The following is a 25835-nucleotide window of genomic DNA, read 5'->3' on the forward strand; positions in this document are numbered from 1 at the left end:
AGGTGAATGACATTGCTAGACCTCTGAGTGCAAGGAGCATACAGGCAGAGGCCTAGTGAGGATGGAGTCAAGGTCATTAAGGACTGGGTGAGCCCAGCAAGGGAACTTTCTCCTGTTCTCAGTCACTCCCCTCACCCTCCTTCCTGCCTAGCTGTCCACTGGCCCCTTCTCTTCTTAGTATTGCCTTCTTCCTCTTTTGCTGTAGCTGGCTTTCTTTTTTTATTTTTTCCATAAATGGCCATATCAGTTTAATCACAGTTACACATGAAACCTATAATTTCTTATGCTTCTTGAACACCTAAATTAAAAATTCGTGAGTTGAAACTTCTGTATTTCTAAAGAGTAAGTCTCTAGTGAAGTTTCTTTTTAATTGTCTATGACCTTCAAATTATTTTTTCTGTTGATGTACAGTCCTAAAAAAAAAAAAAAAGAAAAGGAATCAAAGGCTCTCTCTTCCTCAAAATAAGAGTTTTCCTTCCACTCTCATCAAAGCCCAGTATCTAGAGATTGGCTACTCCCCAAAGACCTTACATTTGTGCCTGCGTGCTTATGCCTAATTAGAGACCACGCAGAGATCGATCCTGTTATGTTGTGGCTTTAGAGATGCTTCTTCCTACTCCAGACTTTTTTTTGTTAAGAGAACTTGAAAACCCCAGTAATAGTAGTATCCTTAAAATGGCAATAACAAAAAAAGGTTGAAAATATTTCACAGATATTTATTACAAATAGGAACAACTAAACAACAACTTAGTAATAAAAATATGGCTTCCTTCAAAGATATGACACCTGGGTACTTTTCCAAAAGGGCAAAAGATGTGAAAACTGGGCAAAATGCTATTCCATTTCTGATTTCAAGATCCTGTAAGACGGTGACAGGAGGAAGAGCACAGGGCACTGGAGCATCTAGGATCTACAGAGGCACTATTTGCACTTTCTCCACTGTTTCCAGTATGGAAAATCCGACCCTTTCCTTTTCATTCCTTGATAGTCTCTACTGACTTTCAATCACTTGATTTGCTCATCTTTGTGAGGGTATTTCAGTCCCAGAGGAACTTTTAATTCCTGTTTTTACTCTCTTCTGATTGTGGGGCACACAATGTTAATATCCCTCAAAAACGTTAAGGAAGCCAGACAAGTTACAATTTTATATTCATATACAGATTATCCAAAGAGAACATAAAATGCTATACCAAAATCAAGTGATTCCTTGGACGTAGTATTTCTCTCCTTTCAGTTATTTAATGTCACATAGAAGCTTGACTGGCATTTTCCATACATTTTTGAAAAGAAATGGAAAGAGATGTGGGGTGTGTGTGTAACGTAGTAGCTATTTCAGGAGAGATTAGCTTGTGTAATCCAGTCACAGAAGGATAATCGCAGACACCAGAGCTACATTTCTCTGACTGAATTCATGTAAATCAGTATTTTTTTTTAACTTCTACACATGAATAAGAAGTAATTTCATTCACTATGGTTGCTGTGTGGTGTAAATACACATATTCACTAATGTTAAGAAAAATTGTGCCTATTATGTATAGTAGTGAGGCGCATAATTTACATACACTCATTGATTGAAGTGTTTCCCTGTGGAATCAGGTGCGTTCATAATCAGATGAAGGAAAAACAAAGGAGGCATTCGTCTATTTTCCATTTCATGAATCATAAAATCAGATGTTTGGTTTGACTACCTTTAGTTTCCCTTTCGGAGTTCTTTGGAAACCTCTTTGGAATCAGTTATCTACTGAGTTTGGAATTGCCACCACGAAAGTAAACACCGTAGTGAGGAGCGGGTTGAGGAAAAAAATAAATACTCGGTGGAAGGAACCACTGGACTCTAGGGAGGGGATGGTGGGAACGGCCCCTGTCACAATCACTCAATCATTTAGCCAAAGCGTCAACATTCTCAGAGCAAAGAACTATTGTTTCTAACCGCAGGGGTGACTGGTTTCACAACTAAAAATGCTTCTTCGTCGCTTCTCCACAGCCCCTCCCACTCCAGGTGCCAGCTCGGCACCCCCTCTTCGCGGTGCATTTCTGCTTACCCCTAAAACCCGCGTAGTAAAGGGAAGCTCCTCTCGGCCCCCGCGGGCTCCCCGGGACCCGCAAGTTGAAGCGCGAGGGTTCCACGCCGGCTGCTGCGGGAACGCGGGCCTCAGAGCTGCAGACTTTCTCGGGGCACCTGGCTCGGGGCGGGCGCGGGCAACGGCTTCTCCGCCGGCCTCGCCTCCGACCCCCGTGCGCTTCCCTACGTCCAGCGCTGCGGCGCCCGCGACCCAACTGCCCCGAGTGCCGGGCGTCTGGGGAAGGGCCGCCCCCGGGGCCAGCGCCGAGCAGCCCCCGCGTCCCCTGTCTCCCCGGAATCCAGGGGCCAAGCCGGAGGCGGCGGGGCCACAGTGGGCGCCCCCGAAGTGGCCCGTGCGAGGGCCCCTTATTCCCGCAGAGCCTGCTCGCGGGCGCAGCCGGCCACGCCAGGGGAGGCGGCCGGGCGGCGGGGAACGGCGGGGGCGGAGCGCAGCCTCCCGACGCCGCCGCCTCGCCGCCCCCCTCCGCCTCCTCGTCCTCCGCTCGCAGCCGCCGCCTCCGCCAGGCTGAGGAGCCTGGAGTCCGCGGCGCCGGCTCGGGGCTGCGGGATGGGGAGTTAGCGCCACGGCGGCGGCAGTGGCCGCAGCTCACCCGGCCGCCGCCCTGGGGCCCGTCCCGCCGGGGGTGCCGGGCGCGCCCAGCCCGCCCCGGAGCCAGGCCCGCGGGCGGCGGCAGAGCTGGGCAGGTGGATGCGGCTGGAAGATGGCGCCCTCGGGCCCGGGCAGCAGCAGCGCTAGGCGGCGGTGCCGGCGGGTGCTGTACTGGATCCCGGTGGTGTTCATCAGCCTCCTGCTCGGCTGGTCCTACTACGCCTACGCCATCCAGCTGTGCATAGGTGAGTGCGCCCCCGCGCCGCCCACCCCGACAGTCCCGGGACGCTCAGCCGCGCCTCAGCTCTCGCCTCCCGGGTGCGCCTCGCCCGGGAGTCGCCAACCTGCCGCGTCCCCCAACCCCCGCCCCCGCGGCCGAAAGCAGGCTCCAGGCAGCTCCTTTCTCGCGCACGCCCCTCGCCTTCCCCTCCCAACTCTGGGGTTACGGTGTCGCCTCCACCCGCGCTCGCCGCCGAGCCTCCCGCCGTGTTCCGCTCACAGCCGCCGCCCCGGCCACACCCCCTAGAGGGGCGGACGGTCCCCGGTACCGCGGTGGAGAGGAAGGCCGAGGCCGGCGGGGTGCGCTGGGGGCTGGAGGGCTCTGAGCTGGGCCGGTCTGCGAGCTGCGCCAGACCCGGGTGGGGGTGCTGGCCTCGGCGGCGGTGGAGCTGGATCCCTTGCTGGTTGGCTTCAATCCACTCGTTAAGAATTTGTGACAGCGCTTAGGGGTGTTTTTGCTGCCTTTATGATTTGAGGGCTGCCAGTTGGACACTTTTCTAGTTAAAAAGGATGTGGAGGAGGTGAGCTACTAGGAAGTATTTTTGAGGACATGTGCAACACACCAAACCATAATTTAGGTGTTTGAACAGCAGGGAGAGAAAAAAAGAGGTGATCGTCTGAGGTTTTTATATCCAGAGAGCCAAGTGGCCCCAGTCTGAGTTCTGGGTTCCCGAATTGTTGAGTAGGGTACTTTTAACGCAGAAGATTACAATTTTTTTTAAGTTGATTAATATACTTAAGTAGGGAGTGCAGTGATATCGCTTAATGTAAGCTGGTTTCTACCTTCAGAGGTTTTGTGAAAACTAATGTGGGTTATCAGAAAAAGATGTTAAAACAGAGAATGACCTTTCTGCCAGTGACTAGTGAATGCTTTCTGTGTTTGGTGTTCCACTTAACAAAGTGTCAGTGTTTTTGCCCTACCAAGCACTGGCTTTGGGTGGGACAAGGGAAAAGATTAAATAGTGGCCTATTACATTGACCCTTCAAATCCAAGCATTTTCAAAGCCTCAAAAGTCAGTCATAAAGTCTTGTCTGAAGCCATCTCACCTCAAAATGTTGCCCCTTGTGAGAAAGTCGTAATAATACATCAGAATAATCACTGATGTTCGTTTAAGGAGAACTGAGACTAACTTTTATTTCATGTAGTTTTGATAGTTTTAAATTTTGCTATTATTACTTTAAGGGATTTAGAAACAAGGTTAATAGTTAAAAAAAACAAAACCCTCTTGAATCTGTTGTTAGGAAAAGACGCAGCTGTATAGGCATCATCATGAGACTGCATTTAGGTGTGTGGTCGTCAAGTCATCTAAAATGTATAGGAAAGGACGGGTAGTAAATTTTGTGTTAACTGTTAATATTAAAATAGCTTGCCTTATTGAGATAGACTGTATAGGTTACATAACTGTTGAGAACCTTTGTTGTATTTCATTCCTTCACCCTCTTAAAAACGGTAAATAGTATCAATTAATATAACCTGCAAAGAAGGGACATCCTGAAAGGCCTTCATTATCCAAATAGGCAGCTTATTCTCCTGTATTATCACATTAAGATAAGAAGCTTAGCTTGGTACAGTGTCTCATGTTCATTTGGAGGAAGCATTTGAAGGCAGAGAGAGCTTTTCTGCCCGTTACAAGGATGCTTGTGCCTAGTGAGGTGCTACATGGCAGGTCTTACTATTATATTGGGTAGACAGGTGATGGGGAAGGAACTAAATGGAAAATTGCTATTATATCTGAATCGTATGTTTATATGTACTTTCTGTAAGTTTAAGACAAATCTAGAGTATCCATAAAATCCACATCATTATTTTAGTAAGTGATGATTTTACTAAGAGGAAGAATGCCTCTTTAAAAACTGCCTAAGTGGCATGGTCTGTTATTGATACTTTACCTACTATCACTTCTTGTCCCTGCCTGCCTGGCACCATGCCTGTCTGCCTGGCCTTGCTGCGCAGTGCCTGCCACATTGAAAGCCACAGTAAGTAGTCTGGAATAAACAAATAAATGCTTCAGAGGCAATAGCTCCTAGATTTTCAGAAAGTAGCTTTTGTATTTTTATTGAGTAGAAACAAGAAGTACTTGTTACAAAAGATGTAGATTCTAGAGTTTTAAGGATGAACAAGTTGAAACTGAGTTTGATTCTAGAGACCATGGCAGTTTAGGAGTGGCAAGCTTTGCCTAGCCTTGGTTGAGTGGGAAGTCGAAATTAACTGTACAGTTTCTTTATAGGCACTTGGAAAGATGGCAACTAATGTGACTGACACACAAAACCAGCCTCTGTTCCTTTTCACAAAGCAAATGGAAATGCCAGCCCCCACCCCACCCCTAGCATTAATCACATCTCAGACTGCCCTGCCTTTTGAAGATTCTTTTTCTCTTGGAAGTTGCCATTTACAAGCAGATTTTCCAAATTTCTTCCATAAGACATTGGCCAAGGTGGACCAGAGTGTGGGGATCGGGGGCTGGGAACTGGATCAGGCAACAAATGGAATAAAAGAAACAGGGTGATTTGCCCTGGTCCTCCTTTCATGTCTGCTCTCAGCTAGCGATGACCCTGAATATAAATTATTCTGTGCCCTTTGCTGAATGAACTGCAATTTAGGAGTAGTGCTTATCCTGGTATCCTTGGAAACTGGAGATAATGATTCTCATTACAGTTAGTTTCTATATTTAACAACGTGGATGTATGTGGCTCTCTAGGCACTTTTTCAGTTAGCATAATTTTTGCTTAGTGTTTGTATTTTATAAAAATAACCTCTCTTTTTGGAATATGTGTATATGTAAAATATATGGGATGCACATGTATTGTGTGAGAGTCAAGTATTTCTGGTGAAGTCAGCTTCCTATTCTGCCAAAGAAAAGATCACAAAAGACAGACTGCTAATCATTTGGACCATGTTTATCTAGTTTGTTGATGAACTATCCTCTTCTATTCCTGTTCCTCCCCCTTCATCCTTCCTTCCCTTACCACTCCTCTTCCCTCTCCCCTGTCCCTCCTATCCTTCTCTCCACTCCTGGCTTCTTTTGTGTCTTAACTGTCTTTGTTCTCTTTAGTTATTAGCTTGATTTCCATCAAGTAAGATAAACTCAAAGGTAAAATTTATACAGGGAACTTTAGGATGCACTCTGACAGGGAGTAAGGGTGGTCTGCCGCCTCAGGCATGCTCGATTTAGTGGGCACAAGACATGGTTGAGGTGTGTTTCACAGATCCCTTATGGCTGCTGCTGTGTTAACTTTGCTTGTGGAAGAAGGTCACTGAAGTTTCTCCTTTTAAGTACTAACATTTACATTACTTTAACTCTTTCATACCATTTTATTTAGGTATTTCAGATTTACTGAAAAGTTTTAATGGTACAAGAAACTTCCACATGCCCTTGTGTAACCATTTCAGTTCCCATTTTTCTGAAATTCATTACTTTCCGGCTTCTTAGGCAGAGGCTATGGGGTGTTTATTTATTTATTTATTTATTTCGAGATGAAGTCTCACTCTGTCACCCAGGCTGGAGTACAATGGCGCAGTATCAGCTCACTGCAACCTCTGCCTCCTGGGTTCAAGCAATTCTCTTGCCTCAGCCTCCCAAGTAGCTGGGACTACATGTGCATGCCACCATGCCCAGCTAATTTTTTTTTCTATTTTTACTGGAGATGGGGTTTCACCACATTGGCCAGGATGGTCTGGATTGCTCAGCCTCGTGATCCACCTGCATCTGCCTCCCGAAGTGCTGGGATTAAAGGCGTGAGCCACTGCACTGGCAGGGACATTTATTATGATGTTGCATACTCGTATGGTTCCGAGTTTGCTTATGGTTTTAGTTAAGTCGTTTTAAACAATCATGAAGATGGAAAAGCTTAAAGGGTATCCAGGCTAACCCCTCCTGTATTTCCAAATGAAAGAGTTAAACGTTCCAGAGTTGCCACAAGTTCAGTGTTCTTTCTCCAAGTTACCTAGCAGAGGTGTCAGCTATGACTTTAGCTGCTGTGATTCAGATGTCCAAATATCTCTTTTTCCCACCAAACCCCTCACCAAATCTCCTTAGCCCAGTGAAGCTAGCAACTCTTTTTAACTTTGCTGTTGTTTAAAGAGTTGACAGAGCTCTGAAAATAAGTCAACAGTTTTTTGCACAATAATTTCAGAGTTTTAAAGGGCCTTGTAGTTTTGGACTATATAGTAAATATTTTTGGCCTTATGATCTCTGTTCCAGCCACTCAACTCTACTATTGTAGAGAGCAGCCATAGAAAATACTTTAACAAATAGGTGTAGCTTTTATTTAACAAAAGTGTTTAGCTAGCCTTGGCCCTTGGGCAATAGCTGGCCGAACTTTGGAATATGTTAGAAGTTAGACCACTATTGTAAACAGTGCTGCAATGAACATAGAATCTTGAGGTTTTACTCACAGTTTTGCTGTCTTTATTAATAAACATCCCTCAGCAGTGATCATACCCTATTGTATTCCACAGTGATTATGATACTTAGGGATCAGTTTGAGAGATACACAGCCATGTTTTCATACTTTTAAACAAGCGAACAAATATCCGTAAGAACAAAATACATAAAGCCTCCTACTTGGATTCTGTGAAGTTATGACCCACCATTAATTCAAGGCCATGGCAAGCTCAAGCATAGAGACTACTGGGGCTCTCAATTGCTTTCCACCATGAAATAAATTTGAGTTACACAGAAGAAGAAATGTATTCTTCTTATTGATATTTAAACTCTCACTTTATATTATTAATATCTTGCTATTCCTGATATTTAAACTATTACCTTAAAAATTATGTAGGTCAATAAAGCATTTAAAAAAAAAACTGGCAGAAGATCTTGGGATTACAAATGTTTTATTAGGTTGATGCAAAAGTAATTGCAGTTTTTGCCTTTACTTGGTTTTGCCAACTGTTTTAAGTATTAAAATAGTTTAAAGTAGAATACAAGGCACACCCATAGTGATGCATGCAAAACATTCAATGACTAAATCACTTTAGAAATTATTACTTTTGGCTGGCATGGTGGCTCACACCTGTAATCTCGAGGTGGGAGGATCACTTGAGGTCAGGAGTTTGAGACCAGCCTAGCCAGTATAGAGAAACCCCATCTCTACCAAGAAATGCAAATATTAACTTGACGTGGTGTTGTGTGCTTGTCCCAGCTACTCGGGAGGCTGAGGCAGGAGAATTGTTTGAACCTGGGAGGCAGAGGCTGCAATGAGATGAGATCACACCACTGTATTCCAGCCTGGGTGACATCATGAGACCCCGTCTCAAAAATTTTTTTAAAAAAAGAAATTATATTACTTCTTGGCAATATGATTCAAAATATTACTTTTGTGGCTTTTCTTGATACTGTTTAATATTTTAAAGATTTGAATTTATGTGAGTACAGTGATAAAAACTCAATATTTCTTCAAATCCAGAATTCAGATGTATAAAATATGATATGTTCCAAACTCTGGATCTGTGCTGCCATTTTACTTTAGCATAAATGATCAGGTCAAGAAAGAGAGTAAGAGAAAAGACTCTACTTAAGCTTTCTTGGTTCCATTTAGTGTGTCAGAGACTTCCTTTACTTTTGATGTACTGGACAATGCAGCATTACTATTTGCTATTAAACCCTATTAGAGAGAAACATGTAAGGCAGTTAGCACATTCTTAGCATGTAGAGGTGCACAATAAATGTTGAATGAATTAATCTCGTGGTTTCTACTTAGTCTTATTGAATTGTATAATGCAAATAAGTGAGAGAACAGGATCTAGGGGTCAAACCTCAGTTTAAGACTTATTGTAGAAAGATTTCCCTGCAATTGCTTACTGAGAATGTCAGCCATGCCATTAAATTGATACTTGGAGGAGTGTTTCCAGTAATTAAACAGAAGCTGAGGGGATGGTTTCTTAAATTAAGATAATTAATTGTCTCTAGAGAAGGTGTGTTTCTATGAGGTTAGAAAGAAGGCAGCTTCTTAAGGGTTTGTGTAGGATTCATTCAAAAACATTTATTTGCCAGGCATTTCCCGCCACAGAAATGATTTAGAAGAGAACTTAATAGAGCTTTTCTCCTAGTAGCCAAGAAAAAAAATTGCCTCTGGGAAAAAATCCAGAACCAAAGCTTTCTAGCTGACTTAGGCAAGAGGAGAGGGGTTGTCACCTTTCCGGATGCCATGTCCACAGCAGAGTGGTAGGAAAGCAGAAATGGAAAGCGAAATGTCTCAGTCTTAGACATGTGAATTGGCTGCTGGGCCAATGGAAAAGGATAAACAATGAAGCAGGTAGAAAGAGCTTTTGGGGAGCATGTTAGGAGAAATGAATTTTAAGTCTTGTTACAGATCTTGCCACATATATTTAGTGGTTGATGTAGTTTCAGAGTAAGATTATAAGCAGCACTGTTTGCCTCTGCTGTAAACTAGGAGGCTGTTTTAGCTCCCTCACTTCTTACCCAATGCTTGGGCCACTTTTACTCTGCTCTCGGCTCAGGGCATGTACGTGGTGGGTGAAACTGGGGAGGGAACTTCATGAATGCAACTCACTGAATCCATGGGAAGTCTGGAGAGCCTAGCCTAGAAATGGACAGAAACCAGGGGCAGGTGGGTGAAGTAGAACTGACATTACACCTGAGGAATGGCCTTTGGAAAGAGTGGCAGGCCTGGCAGCCAATCACCACAGAGCACTTAGAACCACCTCTGCTCCCCCAGCTTGGTAACAGCAGGTCCAGTGTTCTAGCCTGGGCAGTGTCCAGCTGGCAGGGCTGAGGTGGTTATGCCCGCATCCCAGACTACATGGTCCAGCAAACTCAGGTGTTTGATTTTTTTTGTTACCATGGGGAGAACTGTGCTAGTGGGGAAAAAAAAAAAGACAAATTTATCCCAGAGATGAGTATATATGGGGGCAAGGGATTCATCATGAGATGGTCCTCATCTGTTTTTTTTCATTTGTTTTTATTTTTTATCTTGATGGAGAATTCGTGATTTTCCTTCTCAGAAAAAATAGAACCATACTAACATTTCATAATTTATGCTGCTGATTTATACTACTGCGTTTTGACAGTTGTATCACATCTCCCAGCCCTGTCTTCTCCAGGAAATGGTGGATTCATGGGTCCCCAGGGGTTCCAGCACTGTTCGTGATGAGTGTAGATATTCTATCTTGTCTAAGTTGCAAAATGACAGATTAGAATATGGTATAGATTCTTAATGCTGTCTGTTGGAAAAACAATATTCCGAAGATCATTAGAAAGACAGATTTAATATGATGTGGAATTCTGTTATTATATATTACCATTTAGAAATACTACAGAGAATTTATAATGAAAGCATAAAATAATTGAAGTTTTTAGTAGTCCATTAGAAAATTGTTGAAAATTTTTTCCTAATTCCTTTAAGGGAATTTTATTATAATTGTCTTAATTATTGTTTCAATCAAATGCCAAAAGTGACAAGAGTGAAATTATCAGCGCAGGGGGTGGGAGTAGGGGGCGCTGGGGAAGAGGTAGATGCTCTGATTTCTTAAGAAGAGTAGGATAGCTGTAAAGAAACCAGACACGATTGCTTGAGAATTTGCCTTTCACAGTGATAATGTCACATTTTATATCATTTATGTAGCATTTTTCCTAATTTGACTTTTTATCTGGCTGTGACTTTTAAATTCAGTTATAAATATTAGTGCCTGAAGTGTTATAAAATCCATTTTTATTTGGGAGATACTCTTAAGCAAAAATACATGCTGCATTTGTCATCTTAGCACTTCACGCTGAAATGCATACTTAATGGTAGTTCATTTTAGATATGTCATTGATTGGATTACATTTTTTAAATGCAAATGAATAAGTGTTTTTATAGATGGCTGGGTTTTATTTCTTTGCCAGTATTTCTTATTGGTATCCTGAAGTTTCTCCTGATGTGAAGTGTACAATTAAGCATTCCTGTCATACTTAAATTAATTAGGCCTTTTATTCACGAGCATTGCCACCCCAGAGGAACAGAATGGTACAGAGGAGTTCATTAGCAAAATATATGCTAAACAGTTTAAAAAAAAAAACAAAACCTTTTTCTCTAATTATTTTAAAACCAAACATCCAAAGAATAAAATAGTTTCAAGGTAGTTGTCTATCTCCATGATCATCTTATAAAAGATATAATCCTTATAGAAATAAGTTCACATAGTTTCAAGAATTGTATTTGATTATTATTCAGTGAAACTTGGGAAACCAGAATGGCTTTATCACGATTGCCTATTTTCTTATGTACCGATAAAATTAAATTCTGTGTCTGTGTTTACTGCATTATGTAAGTGGATTTTCATATTATTTAAAGGGTATGTATGGAGTAGGGTGACTTAAAATTCAGGCTGAACTGTGTCCCTCATCCGTTTGGATCCCATGGGTCCTCTCAAAGAGGTAGGTAACTGAATCTAAGTATGGCTTTTCACCAGATTTGGAGGGATGTGAGGAATGGTGTGATTTGGAATTGTGTTTGTAATGTATGTAGCATATTGGAAGTACTTTAGTGGGAAAGACAGCCCACTCCAGAACAGCTGAGCTGGGGCTGTAATGAGAAACACCTGAGGCTATTTGCAGAGCATGGAAAATATTTCAATTATGAGTCTCAAACAGAAAGTCATAAGCTGGCTCGAAATTGCAGGGGCTAATTTGTGATCAAGTTTACTACTAAATGGGCAAATCCATGTGACCTGTTTTAGGCAGAAAGGCAGTCAGGGGTTTATGTACTTAACTATGACTAGTGATTAGCCAGGGCATCTCCAGAGAGGTCAGCTAATGGGAAAAGATACAGGGCAGGGACCATTTTGACTTAAGCAAAGTCTAAATTATAGCATATTTTAATGAAATGTAACTTATTTCAGGACTAGTACCTACTGAAAATTAAGATATGTAGAACAAATAACTGTATGTCAGTCAAAGGAGCAGGATGCGTAGTGATTTGCTGTAGCCTCCCATAAACTTGCCCTTTAACACATGATTGCAAAATCCAAGAACTGAATGCGTGTTAACCAGCCATAATTCATTGGACATGCTTTTAATTTATTTGTTCAAAAAATATCTATTGACAGGCCTTGGATCTTACATTTCTAATTAGGGGAAGGAGAATGAATAAAAAACATAAGTAAATTATATAATTTGTTAGAGGATCATCAGTGTCATGACACAAAGCAAAATGTCGGGCAAGAAGGACTGAGAATACCAAAGGAAGGTTTCGATTTTAAATACAATGGCTGTAAAAGGAGAAGGACCCATGAAATTTAAGCGGAGACCTGAAAGAGCTGAAAGATCTAACCACGCTGGTATTGTGAAGAAATGTATCTCAGGCAAAGGGACTTTCATTTACAAGCTTGGAGGCAGGGGTCAGCCCCAGCATGTTTTAGGAAGGACAAGGAGGTCATTTTGGCTGAAGTGTAGTGAACAAGGGAAAGGGAAGTAGGTGACAGGTCAGAGATGTGGGGAGAAAGCGTAGATCATGGAGGGCTTATAGGCCACTGTGAGGACTTTGGCTTAACTTGGAGTGACATGAGAATCCACTGCAGGGTGTTGAGTACGGAGCTTATGTGCTGCGACTTAGATTTAAGAAAGATCTTTCTGGCTGCTGTGGACCTAGGCCACTGCCACAATCCAGGTGAGCAATGATGGTGTGTCAAACCATGGTGTCTGTGTTGGAAACGGTGAGGGGTGGTCAGATTCTGGACATGTTTTACAGTAGTGACAGCAGAACTTCCTGACAGACAGGTGTGAGTTGTGAAAGAAAGAAAGGAGTCAAAAATGATTCCAGTGTTTTTGGCCCAAACAACTGAAAAGATGATCAATTGAGATGCAGAAGCCATCAGTTAGGTGGTATGGAGGGATGCCTTAGATCGGGAGTGGATGTGCTGTCATTGAAATAGAGATGCTAAGTAAGCAGTTGGCATTTTGGAGAGGAGCATAGAATGTGGGAATAAATTCAGGAGTCTTCAGCATGTAAGTAGATTTAAAGACTGGCACTGGATACATTTGTCCACCAGATGTGAGAATGTAAATGAGCAGAGAAATGGATCAAAGATGACCAACATTGGGAGTTCAGGAGATGAGTAGGAACCAGCAAAGAAGACTGAGAAGGAGCACCCAGTGAAGGGGAGGAAAGCTAAGAAAGCGTGGTGTCCTGAAGCCTGGGGAAGAAAGGAGAGGGAAGAATCAACATTGATACAGGTACTGGCCTGTCAAGCGGGTGAGGACTGAGAATTTAGAAATGTGCACATTGAACCCTTGTTTTGAACTTATTACTGACTCTTACGACTTTGAATGTAACTTACAGGGTTATGAAAAAGAATCTTATATACCAGTATATGAGTTGCTGGGATATCTGAATTAATTCAATTCAAATTAAAAAGGCTTTACTCTGTTAGGCAAGCTTCACTTTCTTATTATCTGAAAATAATCTACAGAAAATTTCATGAGCAGTAACCGTGTCTGGTGTATGTACCATTATAGCCCCGATGCCTAACACAGAGGTTGACACAGTAACATTTGGGACATATGTTTCTTGGATGAACAAAGGATGATTGCCAGCTGGACTTGTTCAGTTTGAGCCTTCTGTGCAGGGTGGACATTCCAAGCAACAAAGAACATTGACTTCTACATGAGAGGATGATCTATTTTTGGCTTTTTACTATTCGATCATCCAGATGTTTATAAAGAAGCTTGTAATATTTTTATGGTTTCACATATAACAATAAAAAACCTTTTTTTCTTTCCGGACGTTAAAATGTTATCAACTGTAATGAGAATTTAGATGATAAAATTAATTGTAGAACTCACTTTAGGATTCAAAAGATAAATTATCTTTATATGTGTAATATAATAATATCCTCATAATCTATAATAAAAATAATGAGAACAATTTAGAATGTAAAATTTTTGCCCCAGCATTCTTATAAAATCATCACAAAAAAATAACTGAAATGCATTTGCAGGAAACACTCCAACAACATTGCCTAGAGATACTGTCGTCCATTTTAGTAGTTCTCAGATAATTAACCGCCACCCCTGCCCTTAATGTGCTAAAATTGTTACCCTTTTTAGATATTAAAAAACCTTCTAAAATATGTTTCAATTTTCCTTTTCTTTGTCCCAGCCTTCTTAGAGTATACTGAATATAGTTTAACACTGACTTAAGGCTATCAATCTGAGATAGATACATGTATCAAGCTAGTATCCAAGACCCTTGGAGTTCTAGGATTTTACATTCAGTTTCATCTATTTCCTATTGACTGAAAAAGGTCAAGGAAGGCTGGAATTTTGGCTTGGCATATTTTGAATCTCAAGCACCAAGAATGTGGGGAGACTCATGAATGAGCCACTTAGCATGCGGAAATGCCTAGCTAGGCATACACAGCTTGGCAAAGCTTTGTTTTCTCTGCTTATCACTTCTGGGGTTACTTCTTGAAATAATAAACAGCAATGAAAACTTTTCAGCATGGGAATGACCAGAGGTGACAAAACTTTAGCTAATGTTGATTTTTAACTTAATTTGTTTTTTGAGAATAAGCTCTAGAGCAGATGATTTTTTAGTTTTTATTGTGGTAAAATATCAATAACATAAAAATTTTCATGTTAATGATTTTTAAGCATACATATTAATGGCACTAAGTACATTCCAAATGCTGTGCGATCGTCACCACCATCCATTTTCCAACTTTGTCATCTTCCCAAACTGCATTGCTGTGCCACTAACACTAACCCTCATTCTTCCCTCCCCCATCCCCTGGCAGCCACCGTTTGACTTTCTGCCTCGATGAGTCCGACTGTTCCGGGTATCTCGTATGAGTGGAATCATACAATATTTGTCCTTTTAAGTCTAGTTTATTTCACTTATACAATATCTTCAGAGTTCACTTGTGTTGTTGCATGTGTCAGAATTTCATTTTTTCAAAGGCCGAATAATATTTCATTGTATGTATATATCAGATTTTGTTTATTCATTAATAGAGGTTTGAGTTGTTTCTGCCTTTTTGGCTATTGTGAATAGCTGCTATGAACAGTATATACAAAGATCTGTTTGAGTCCCTGCTTTAAATCCTTTTGATAGATACCTAGGAGTGAAATTGGTCAGCATATGGTAACTCTGTGTTTAATTTTTTGAGGCCACCATCCTGCTTTTCCGGAGCAGGTGATTTTTGATGGAAGTGTCATTCCAAAGAAGCCTATATGTGCCCTTGTAAACATGTCTAAATTTGAAGGTCTCTAGAGGTATCCATGAGATGTATCAATGTCACTGCAGCTTTTTTTTTTTCCAACTTGTCATTTCATGGTTCAGCAGAAAAGGTGATAGGCAGGGGGGCAGGGGATTGCGAAGAGTCCCATTTTGCCCATATGGTATCCCTCATTACTGGGTAGTGTCTTCCTCATGAGAGTGCTGGTCATCAGGCGTGTCCAGGGCAGAAAACTCGAGAGCCTCTAGCTTACTGTACATAGTCAGGAATTCAACAACAGTTTTTGAGTAACCAGAGTCCAGAGCACATAAATGACAGATGGAAATTTAATCTTGAAAGAACATATTAGCAAGTGCAAATGGCACGAAAACTGATAAACAGGAGCTGGTGAAGAGGAGGGGGAAATACGATGTGAATGCATTGGTAATTCATGGTGTTAATTCTATTCCACAGCACAGGGATAGAATGTGATTTATAAATGAAGACCCAGGATTTTGTATTGCCTACAGATGCAGAGTAAGTGAAATGATTTTAGTAAGAGAAGGCATAAATCCATACATTAGGAGAGAGATACAGGCAGGAAACATGAGATACAGTTTACACATTGAGCAAAGGAAGAGACTCATTCCAAATATTGATGACTGTATTCTTCAGTTCCTTGTGTATTTTTTTAAGAACTTCTCACTTACATTAATGAATACATCTAGTGTGTAAACAGGTGGTAGTTGTATACTGTTACACTATTACAAAGCGTTGTGTCTTTAAGCAGTAGTCGTGGAACTTTTTCAATTGTGAATGGCCAGATAATGACAATGTCAAATTTGTTTTGGCTGTGACTGAATATACATACTGTTTCAGCAATTGCTGTCAGGGAGATTGGGCTAGTGCTATAGGTGAATACAGTGTTGGGCGAGAGTATGATTTGCTGCAAGTAAAAAGAGAAAGGACTTGGATAATTCCAGCTGGGATCAAAGAAAGGTTGTGTATGTTTACTTTATGAATGTATGACAGTGAGGTTACAGAAGAAAATAGTGCTTCTCAGTGATCCAGTACTGAAGGGTGAGCTAGGGAATAGCTGGATACTCCTGAATGTTTTGATAGATACTGTGACCCAGTGCTATCATGCAGCAATTACTGCTGGTGCTAGTGTTGGTTTAAATCTTTGAATTCGCCTCTTCAAGTGTGCCACTGTAAATTTTATTCCAATGAGCATCATAAACACAAAGGTCGGAATTTCATCCTTATATAGTTTCTTTCTCTGGAGAGTTGTAAAGTACTAATAAGTGTCAAATAATTTTATGAACCTAGAAATAATTGGTTTAATTTTTAAATGTGTTATGTGTGCATGTACTCTGGTCGTACAATACTCAACACATGGCTGCTAACCCTGCGAGATGGTTTTAGAACATTGCCTGTTTCCTTGGAGATGCAAAGAAGTAGCATTGGTTTTTCTGCTTAATAAATCAAATAGCCAATGTTTAGTCATGAAAAATAAGGAACTCTCAACATTGTCCTCTATGATAATTCTGAGTATATCCGATAATAAGAAACTTATCTAAGTTAAAAATAATCTACAAAAATTGTTTCTACTTGATTGTATATGTATTTTTAATGGTGAAATAACCAATATACATGTGAAACTTTTTGCATGCTACCAATAAATAAATTTGTCCACATGTATATAAGAAAGTTGAGTAGTATTGGGCAAAATAATCATTGAGGCACTTCCAACTCTAAAATTTTGGTTCTGACTAGTAAGGGAAGTGTTTCAGGATATAAATCCCTAGTTGATGTTCCCCTTGCTTGTAGACAATCATCATGTGGAAAGCAGGCAGATCTTTTTTGAGGGTGTAGTATCTGTCATAGACTTACATGGTTCTAAGCAGTCAGTCATGGCCTCTCTGCTCTCTAGGAGGGCATCTGGAATTGGAAAGGAAGGACATCGGAGTTGAAAAGATTCTATGATTGTAGGAACTTGGAGCTGAGTTGTAGCTGTATGTAGAAAAGGAAGGACCCATACAACTCTGTCTAAACAGGAGAAGTAAACTTATACCTGCGCTGAAATCTGCACAACTTGCTGGCACTGGGAGTCTCTTCTATTTTAATTTGAGACAGGGTTTATAGGATTCCATTGAGTAAGCTTTGAAATGAGGACGTTAAGATCAAGGGACCAGCCCTGAGATCAGATTTCTATATTTATCGACATTGCTTAGTGCAGTCAGTGATTCAGAAATTGTCCTTCCCTTTGCCAAGATGAAAGTGGCAGTGAGATTTTCAGGGCCACCGTCATGAGGGGATGTGTTTATTCCTTTTTCAGAACTGATAAATTGAAAGACCCACACATTCCTAATGATTTAAATACAAACATTCAGTGAATGTTTTCCCAGCTTTCAATTAGATAAGTTAGATTTTACACCATCTGTTTCTGTAGAGTAGAGCTGCTTAGCTATTTAGAGCAATGATTTGGTCATCAAATTGCTAAAAAAAAATGATGTTGAATTCCACCACATATGACAACATGGATGAACCTGGAAGACACTGGGCTAAATGAGACAAGCCAGTCATAGAAGGACAGATACAGCATTCTTCCACTTGTACGAGGTATCTAAAGTAGTCAAACTCAAAGAAACAGAGAGAACGTTTGGTGATTGCCAGAGGCTGGAGGGAGAAGGAGATGGGGGGAGGTGCAGTCAGTAGGTATGAAGTTTCAGTTATGTTAGATGAATAAGTTACAGAGCACTGTTCCACATCCTTGTGCCTGTACTCAGCAATACTGTATTATACACTTACAGTCCTTTAAGAGAGTAGATCTCACATCATCTTATCGCAATAAATTATAATAATAAAGAAATGATGTTGCTGAGTGGATGGAGAGAGGAACACTTACAACCTGGAGACTTTTATAAATATAAGAATTAAGAGTTACCATCCAGGACAGATCCATATTCTGTCCCTCTTAATGTCAGTGTCTACATGTGAAGACTATACCTTAGGAGTGTGCCTGTGTCGTCCAAACCTGAGTAATTATCTTTCTTCCTCTCTTCTGCTGAGGATGGAGGTAAGGAAATCCCTATCCCATCTCTTACTCTTTCTAGTATCACCTTTTTACTCTTGCTCTAGTAACCTAGAGCCCTGTTCCTCCCCAAATTCTTGAAGTGGGATGGGTAGGAAAGTCTGGATTTAGGTACTGCCCTGAAGTAAGGCCAAATATTTAAATTTTTTTTTTGTATCCAAAAGTTTGTAAAATTATCTATTTGCAGAGATTTTAAGTTGGTTGATGGAACAAGGGTGACAAGAAGAGGACATTTTAAGCCCTACTTTCTAGAGTGACCCAGATCAGAAGTAGCAGGGAGTGGCAAGAGTATCAAACACAGACAGACCAAGAACTTGGAGTAACCAGGGAAGGGAATGGCTGCCCAGGACAGAGCAAGCCCATGGCCAGGACGCATCTGATGCCATAGATCCTGGGAGGTCACATGGAATCCTTGCAAGAGTTTTCGGGCCAAACAGAGCTATATGTAGATCCTGTGATGCCTTGTATGTCATTAGAAGTTACCATACCTCTGTGAGACTGTTTTCTTGGCATTTGAAATGATAATACCAACCTCACAGATTGTTGTAAAGTTTAAATGAGATAAACATTCAACAAATTGAGCACAAGGCGGGGTTTGTTGGCTCATACCTGTCATCCCAGCACTTTGGGAGGCTGAGGAGGGAGAATCACTTGAGCCCAGGAGTTGAAAAACAGCCTAGACAACATCAGGAGACCCTATCTCTACAAAAACAAACAAACAAATTAAAATTATAAATTAGCAGGGCATGGTGGCATGCACCTGTGGTCCTAGCTGCTCAGGAGGCTGAGGCAGAAGAATTGCTTGAACCCAGGAGGCAGAGGTTGCAGTGAGCGGAGATTGCGCCAATGCATTCCAGCCTGGTGACAGAGCAAGACTCCATGTCAACAACAACAACAAAAAAAAAAAAAAAAAGGAATTGAGCAGAAATTTGACATAGAGAGCATTAAACAAATGCTCCTCCTGTAAAACTTCAGTCTCATTTTGGAGGATTCTGCAAGCTGTGTTGTCTCTCTCCAAAATTCTTAGGTGAAAGTCCTGAACTCCAGGACTTCAGAATTTATTTGGAGAAAGGGCCTTAAAGAAATAATTAAGTTAAAAGGAGATCATCAGAGTAAGCCCTTATGCAACGTGACTTGCCGTCCTTAAAAGAAGAAATCTGGATACAGAAAGGCACCAAGGGAAAATGATATGAAGATACAGAGAAAAGGTGTCATTTCAAGCAGAGGATAGAGACCTAGGAAGAAACCAACTCTGCCGACAGCTTGATCTCTGTCTTCTGGAGTCCACAAACGTGAGAACATAGATTTCTGTTTAAGGCACACAGTCTGTGACACTTTGTTATGACAGCTATAGCAAATACAAGTGTTATTGCTGAAGACTTGGAATGGGATGAACACCTGCTCTATAGCCCAGCAGGTTAGGGGAGAAAATCAGGGCAGCCTCAGTCCTGCTGTGCTGGAAGGGAGGTGTGTTTGGATGTTGCAAACCCAGTAGGCTTCCCTTAACCACAGAGTCACTAGTTTTTGTAATATTGTTAATACTGTTATGTAGAAGCTTTTGATGGCTGATCTAGAGGCCAAACCACAGAAAACAAATCTTTTGGACCATAAGCTACCCTTAAGAGACTTCCCATATTTTGGTTTATGTGATTTAACTTAGTATTATTCATTTTTGTGTTTGGTATTGTGCTGTTCTTTTATTTATTTATTTTGAGACATGGTCTGGCTCTGGAGTGCAGTGGCACTATCTCAGCATACTGCAACCTCCGCCTCCTGGACTCAAGGGATTCTTCTACCTCAGCCTCCTGAGTAGCTGGGACCACGGGCATGCACCACTACACCCAGCTAATTATAGGGTTTTGTTTGTTTGTTTGTTTGTTTTGGAAGAGACAGGGTTTCACCCTGTTGCCCAGGCTGGTCTCAAACTCCTGCACTCAAGCAATCCCACTGCCTTAGCCTCCCAAAGCGCTGGTATTACAGGTGTGAGCCACCATGCCCAGCCACATTGTGCTTTTCTTCTGGGCCATTTTCCATGGTTCTTTGATAATGGCTAGCACATAGTTTAGCTCACTACAGTTGTTTTGATATGTATTCTGAGATAGAGGCTGGGGAAATCATCAAACTCCATAGGGCGTTGGCACATGGCCAGCGCATGGCAGACCCCATCAGAATCTGGACCGGGCATAGTGGATTCCAAGTGTGGGTAGGGCTGACAGGAAAGGAGCGCTGGGAGAGGTAGGGCAAAAGTATAAAACTTTCCTGGTTTCATTTTTTCTCATTCTACTAATTCGCCCAGATTGTAATTCACCTGCATTTTTTGCTTATTCACGCTTACAAGGTCTTCCAGCAGTTTATTCCTAACAACTTGGCATTTCACGCTGCAGAAATTTTAGCATTACTACATGCTAAATATTCACTGTGTACCTCTTTCCCTAGATTGTTAATAAACTGTTGGCACTAAACTTTAGGGAACTCCTACTCTTAACATGTCACAGTTTAATGATGAATTTATCCTCCGTGTTTGATGAGCAGCTCTTAATAATGCACCAAATTCTACTCTAGGTGCTTTTACCTTCTAGTTTAATTCTCAAAAGAGCTCGGTGAGATAAACATTGAGGTAATGTTTAGAGAGTCTAGATAACTTGCTTAAGGTAAAACATCAAACAGGATTCAAACCTTAGTGAGGGTCATGGAAAAGAAACAAACATGAAAATACAGGTTGTGTGAGATGCTAAGAGAGAAATAATGTATTGCCATAGTGATTGCAGGGTTTAACCAGACAGGAAAAGCTGGCATTTAAACTGCAGCCTAAAGGATGATAAAGAGTGAGATTAGTGGCAGTGGAGTCGGGTGTGGAGCTTTTCAGACTGGGCATAGACACTAAGGTTTGCTGTGTTTTAGAAACAGTCAGGAGCTCAGTATGGCTGCAGCTTAGCCAAAGGAACTAGTGACCAGAAGTGGTCTTGGAGGAGAAGGAGGAAGAGCCAGATCCTCCTTGACCACTGAGGGTGAAGTAAGGAAACTGGACTTTATTTTACTGTAAATGGAGTGCAAAGCCTTGGGAGGGTTTTAGTTAGATGATATCATTGAATTGCATTTTAAATGAGATCATGGTTTTCTTAATGCAAAATGAGTTTTCAAGGAACTGTGTGGGGATCCAATGAGGAAGTCGATTGCCTTGCTTCCTGATTGTGGTTAGACTGTTAGGAATATCAGGACGAGCTTTTGTGTTAATTGAGAAAGTACAAACTGCAAACCGTGTGTTTGGGATTCAAGTTTTACACCACTGAAGCCTTATCCTTAACCGTTGCTTCTATTCTGAAGCTACTTACCTGTCCTTGAGAAAACAGTTCCTGCTAATTTACTGATAAATGCCTTAGATTTATCAGTAAATTTAAAAGTTAAAATTTTTTTCTCCCACAATACAGCAGGGTAGGATTTAAGATGATTTTATAGCCAGAGAAACCTTCAAGATAGAGTGCAAATTTTTGTTTAAACAATAAAATTAAAGCATCACTCCACTGAGTGTCGTGATCAAGATCTCCCATATTGGGAGGATTGGGCTAGAGTCCAGGTCTCTCTGACTGCCCAGTTCACTGCCAGTGCAGAGGATCCAGGGAGCTACACAATGTTAGCTTGTTTAAGATGTAAGAAAGCCCAGAGTGACAGAAGCATCATGTACAAGAGGAAAGAGATGTGAGGTGAGATTGGAGAGAAAGGCAGGCGCTTTGAGTAATCAATAAAGTCATGACATGAGGACTGCAAAGAAAAAAACAGTTTGATAAATACTTTTAAAAAGATAAGTAGATAGGTTGCAAAGAAAATAAATTTTAAAAATGTATTAGGAAGAAAAGGATACTGTTGTAATTAAACTGAACATGTTAATGTGAATAACATTTTTTCTTACCTGTCATTAAGATCTGGCAGCAATGTCAATTTTGACCTCTAACGCACTAAAAATGAACCAGAGCTTTTGGGAAAGTAGCTAAAAGGACAAAAATGGATTCGGCTTCAAGGGCTTCCCCCAGCCAATTTTGTCAAAGAATTCACTGTCAATTTGACAGACTATTTCCAAAAGAAGAGCATGATTAATTCTGTTAGAGTAATTTGAGTACAGAAAATTAGCTTAGGGAGGGTGTTGGTGACCTTGACATGGGTGATTGCAGTGGAATGTTGGGGAATTAGACCAATTGGAGTTGGAAGAGGAGGTAAAAGGGGGTTGGGGGTAGGAACAGTGATTTTAAATGATTGTTAAATTTTCCTGTGAAAGGCCAGAAAGTGGGATGGCAGCTAGAGACATGAAGTCAAGGGACAGATTTTGTTGAGACAGGAGATGTTAAGGCATATCATAAAAATATTAAAGCATAAAGTATGTTTGTCTTAATCTTTTGAATTTCAGCTATTTCTGTGGATTAACTGAAAATGTTTTCATAACTACATCCTTGATTTTTCAGTTAGTTTTTACTTCTAAATAAAATGATATTATAAACGATAAGCTTCAGCACAGAGGTAGAGTCTTATTTACCATTTTTTTCTCATCAGCGTAAGCGTGGTATGGTCAATGTTTCTCAGCAAATAAATTAAAGATAAACAGAAAAAAAATAGAGCTTGGCTATAAAATTATCTCTAAGATTCATTCATTAGAACCAAGTCTCTGTTTTGGGGTGTGTGTGTGTGTGTGTGTGTGTGTGTTTGGGTTTGATATTCTTCATTATCAGCTATCTGAGGCTAGAGTATATCTGTGTGAGAATGAATCTGGTAACTGCACAGTAGTTTTATATTGAAAAGTTACTATGTATGAGCAATAAAGGTAAATTATTCCTCCAAAGGAGAGAGATTGAATTTAAAGACAAGAAAAATAAATTTCCGATTAAGAAAATAAATTTAAAAATTATAGCAATATACATTTGCAATAAAATACCCTAAAATCACATTGTTTTAGGAACTCTACATAACTGTTCTTTGCTAATTTAAATGGGGGAGTACATTTTTTGTCTATTATGAAGGTGTAGCTTGGTATCTGAAAGCCTGAATTTTGGATGTATTTATGACTAAAAGTTCAACTAGAATTAAGTTACCATCAGTTTGCTGGGCTGCTGCATCTCAATAGATAACTATTTAGGACAGTAACATTTTATGTAATAATAATCACCAAAACCAATTTTTAAAAAATCAATTGATAAAAATATAGGACTAGAATAATAGTTGAGATGATCCCCTACTTTTAATCAAGGTTGAATTTAAATCATTCTAGACTAAATCAATTCTAATACAGTATATACATATACATACACACACATCCTATGAAGTCTTTTTCTGTGGAGAACCCTGACTAATACATAGGGGCTGGAATACTTTCTTTATAAAAGACTAGACAGTAAATATTTTAGGCTTTGCAGTCCATACTGTCCCTGTCTCAGCTACCTAACTGCCATTGTAATACACAAGTAGACATGTAAGTGAATGGATGCATACATATTTCAATAAAACTTTATTTACAGAAACAGGCGTCTAGCTGTATTTGGACTAAGGGTTCCAGTTTACTGACACCTGGACTAAATGATTGTTTGATAGTTCAGTCAAAAGAGATAAGGGAGGCATACATTTGAAAGGATGGTTCATTCAAGCCAGGTTGGATTAAGGAGCAGTTTGTCATCCTTTTCTATATTATGGGTTATTACTTTGACTGACAGTCTCACTCTTTAACTTCAATTTTACCTGTTTTATTTTTACGTAAGGATTTCTTAAAGAACAATTAATGCTGTAACAAAAAACTCTCACTCTTATCAGTCTTACCAATTCTAAACTGAGGACTGACTAGCTCAGCCTTTTTATCTGTTGTCCCCCTGTGTTTCTTTCTCTCTGGTTTTTGAGACAGGGTCACAGTCTGTTGCCCAGGCATGAGTACAGTGGCAGGATCACAGCTCACTGCAGCCTTGACCTCCTGGGCTCAGGCGATCCTCCCACCTCAGCCTCCCAAGTAGCTGGGACCATGGGTGGACACCATCATGCCTGGCTAACTTTTAAATTTTTTGTAGAGATGGTGTCTCAGTATGTTGCCCAGGCCAGTCTCAAACTCCTGGCCTCAAATGATGCTCTCACCTCGGCCTCCCAAAGTGCTCGGATTACAGGTGTAAGCCACTGTGCCTAGCTCTCCTCTGTTTCTTACAGGAATGATTACTGGCAGGGGAGGGGGTAAGCATAAAGTGTAGCCAGACAATACAACTGATGAGCCAAACTACAAGCTTTGTAGTATTGATGATGGTTCTAGATTTTAAGATGAAGTTCTTTTTTTCTTTTATTTCTTCTTCTTCTTTTAAGAGACAGGTTCTTGCTCTGTTGCACAGGCTGGAGTGCAGTGATATGATGATAGCTTACTGCAGTCTCGAACTACTGGGTTCAATCAGTTCTCCTGCCCCAGTTTCCCAAGTAGCTGGGACCATCGGCAGTGCCACCACACACAGCTAATTTAAAATATATATTTTTTTTCTTTTTTTTTTTTTTTTTTTGTAGAGACACATGGCCTCAATGTGTTGTCTGGGTTGATTTCCAACTCTTGGCCTTAAGTAATCTTCCCACTTTGGCCTCCCAAAGTGCTGGGATTACATGCGTGAGCCACCATGCCTGGCCCAAAATGTAATGGACAAAAAAGAAATTAGGCTAATCTACAATAAAATTAGGCAAACAAGTGTTTGAAATTAAAATTGTGATTCACAGTGTTACTATTGTGTGTATTTCGATGGTATGAATGGTACCATCCACCAGATGTAAGATTGGTAAATATTTTAGTGTAATAGGAGTGCTCTTAATTCCAAGGAATAAACTGGACCTGACTTCTTTGGGCTGAACATAACATTTAGGTCTTTATTTTTTTTTTTAATTGTTTTTATTCATTAAATTTAACAGTAGATTTAAACAGCCTATCCAAAGTAGATTCTTTCACATTTAAGTTCTCAAAATGACTAACTGGCACATTTAATGTCTCATCGTTACTCTGCATTAAGAATGAAGACCACCTTTGTGATTTAAACAAGTTTCTGAAATGACACATTCGTATAAAAAGGCAAGTGACTTATAAGATATTTCAGATTTAAATTACTTTTCACCTTTTATTTTTGCTTACAAAGTCTATTTTTATTCAACATTTTGTATTGATTTCTTTCAGGAACCTGTACAAATATTACTTTTCTCTTCATAATTTTTGTTTATTTTTTAGCCCCCTTTCCTATATGTTATACAATTATGGTTAATATTAGCCAAATGAAAGATAATATGTTATCATTGTGTATTCATGGGGCTTATAAACCCCAGGCACTATGTTAAGTACATTCCTTTATTATCCCTTTTAATTCTCACTACAGCCCTAATGATATTGTTGTGGTTATCACCTTCATTTTGTAGTGCAGTAAGTGGGGTAGCTTGTGTAAGCGAGCAAGTGGCAGAGACAGGATTGGACCTTGCCTTCTTTATCCTGAACCATCGCTCTCTGGAACTACCATGCTTAGTAATCATCTCTTTTCCATTTTGACAAATTCAGCTATAAAAAAAGTAAAATCCTAAGGAAGATCCAAAACCAAAGGTGGGGGTGGAGGGAACCCTGTAAACTTATAGACCATTCCTGTTTTCAAAG

General features: G+C 40.5%; 1 protein-coding gene across 2 annotated transcripts in view; it reads left to right on the top strand.

Annotated features, from left to right (window-relative positions):
• The first annotated feature begins 2106 nt into the window (after positions 1 to 2106).
• ZDHHC2 (zinc finger DHHC-type palmitoyltransferase 2) overlaps positions 2107 to 25835 on the top strand; it is a 73746-nt gene continuing 50017 nt past the window's right edge. The window contains exon 1 of one of the 2 annotated variants that reach the window (XM_032288365.1): positions 2107 to 2917. In XM_032288365.1, the coding sequence (XP_032144256.1) occupies positions 2785 to 2917 (133 nt within the window). In that variant the 5' untranslated portion in view covers positions 2107 to 2784. The remainder of the gene's footprint in view (positions 2918 to 25835) is intronic. The other variant, XR_004272004.1, reaches the window with a different exon arrangement.

The sequence above is a fragment of the Sapajus apella genome, unplaced genomic scaffold (assembly GCF_009761245.1).
Source record: "Sapajus apella isolate SASKATOON/1434 unplaced genomic scaffold, GSC_monkey_1.0 scaffold21, whole genome shotgun sequence".
Classification (NCBI taxonomy): domain Eukaryota; kingdom Metazoa; phylum Chordata; class Mammalia; order Primates; family Cebidae; genus Sapajus; species Sapajus apella.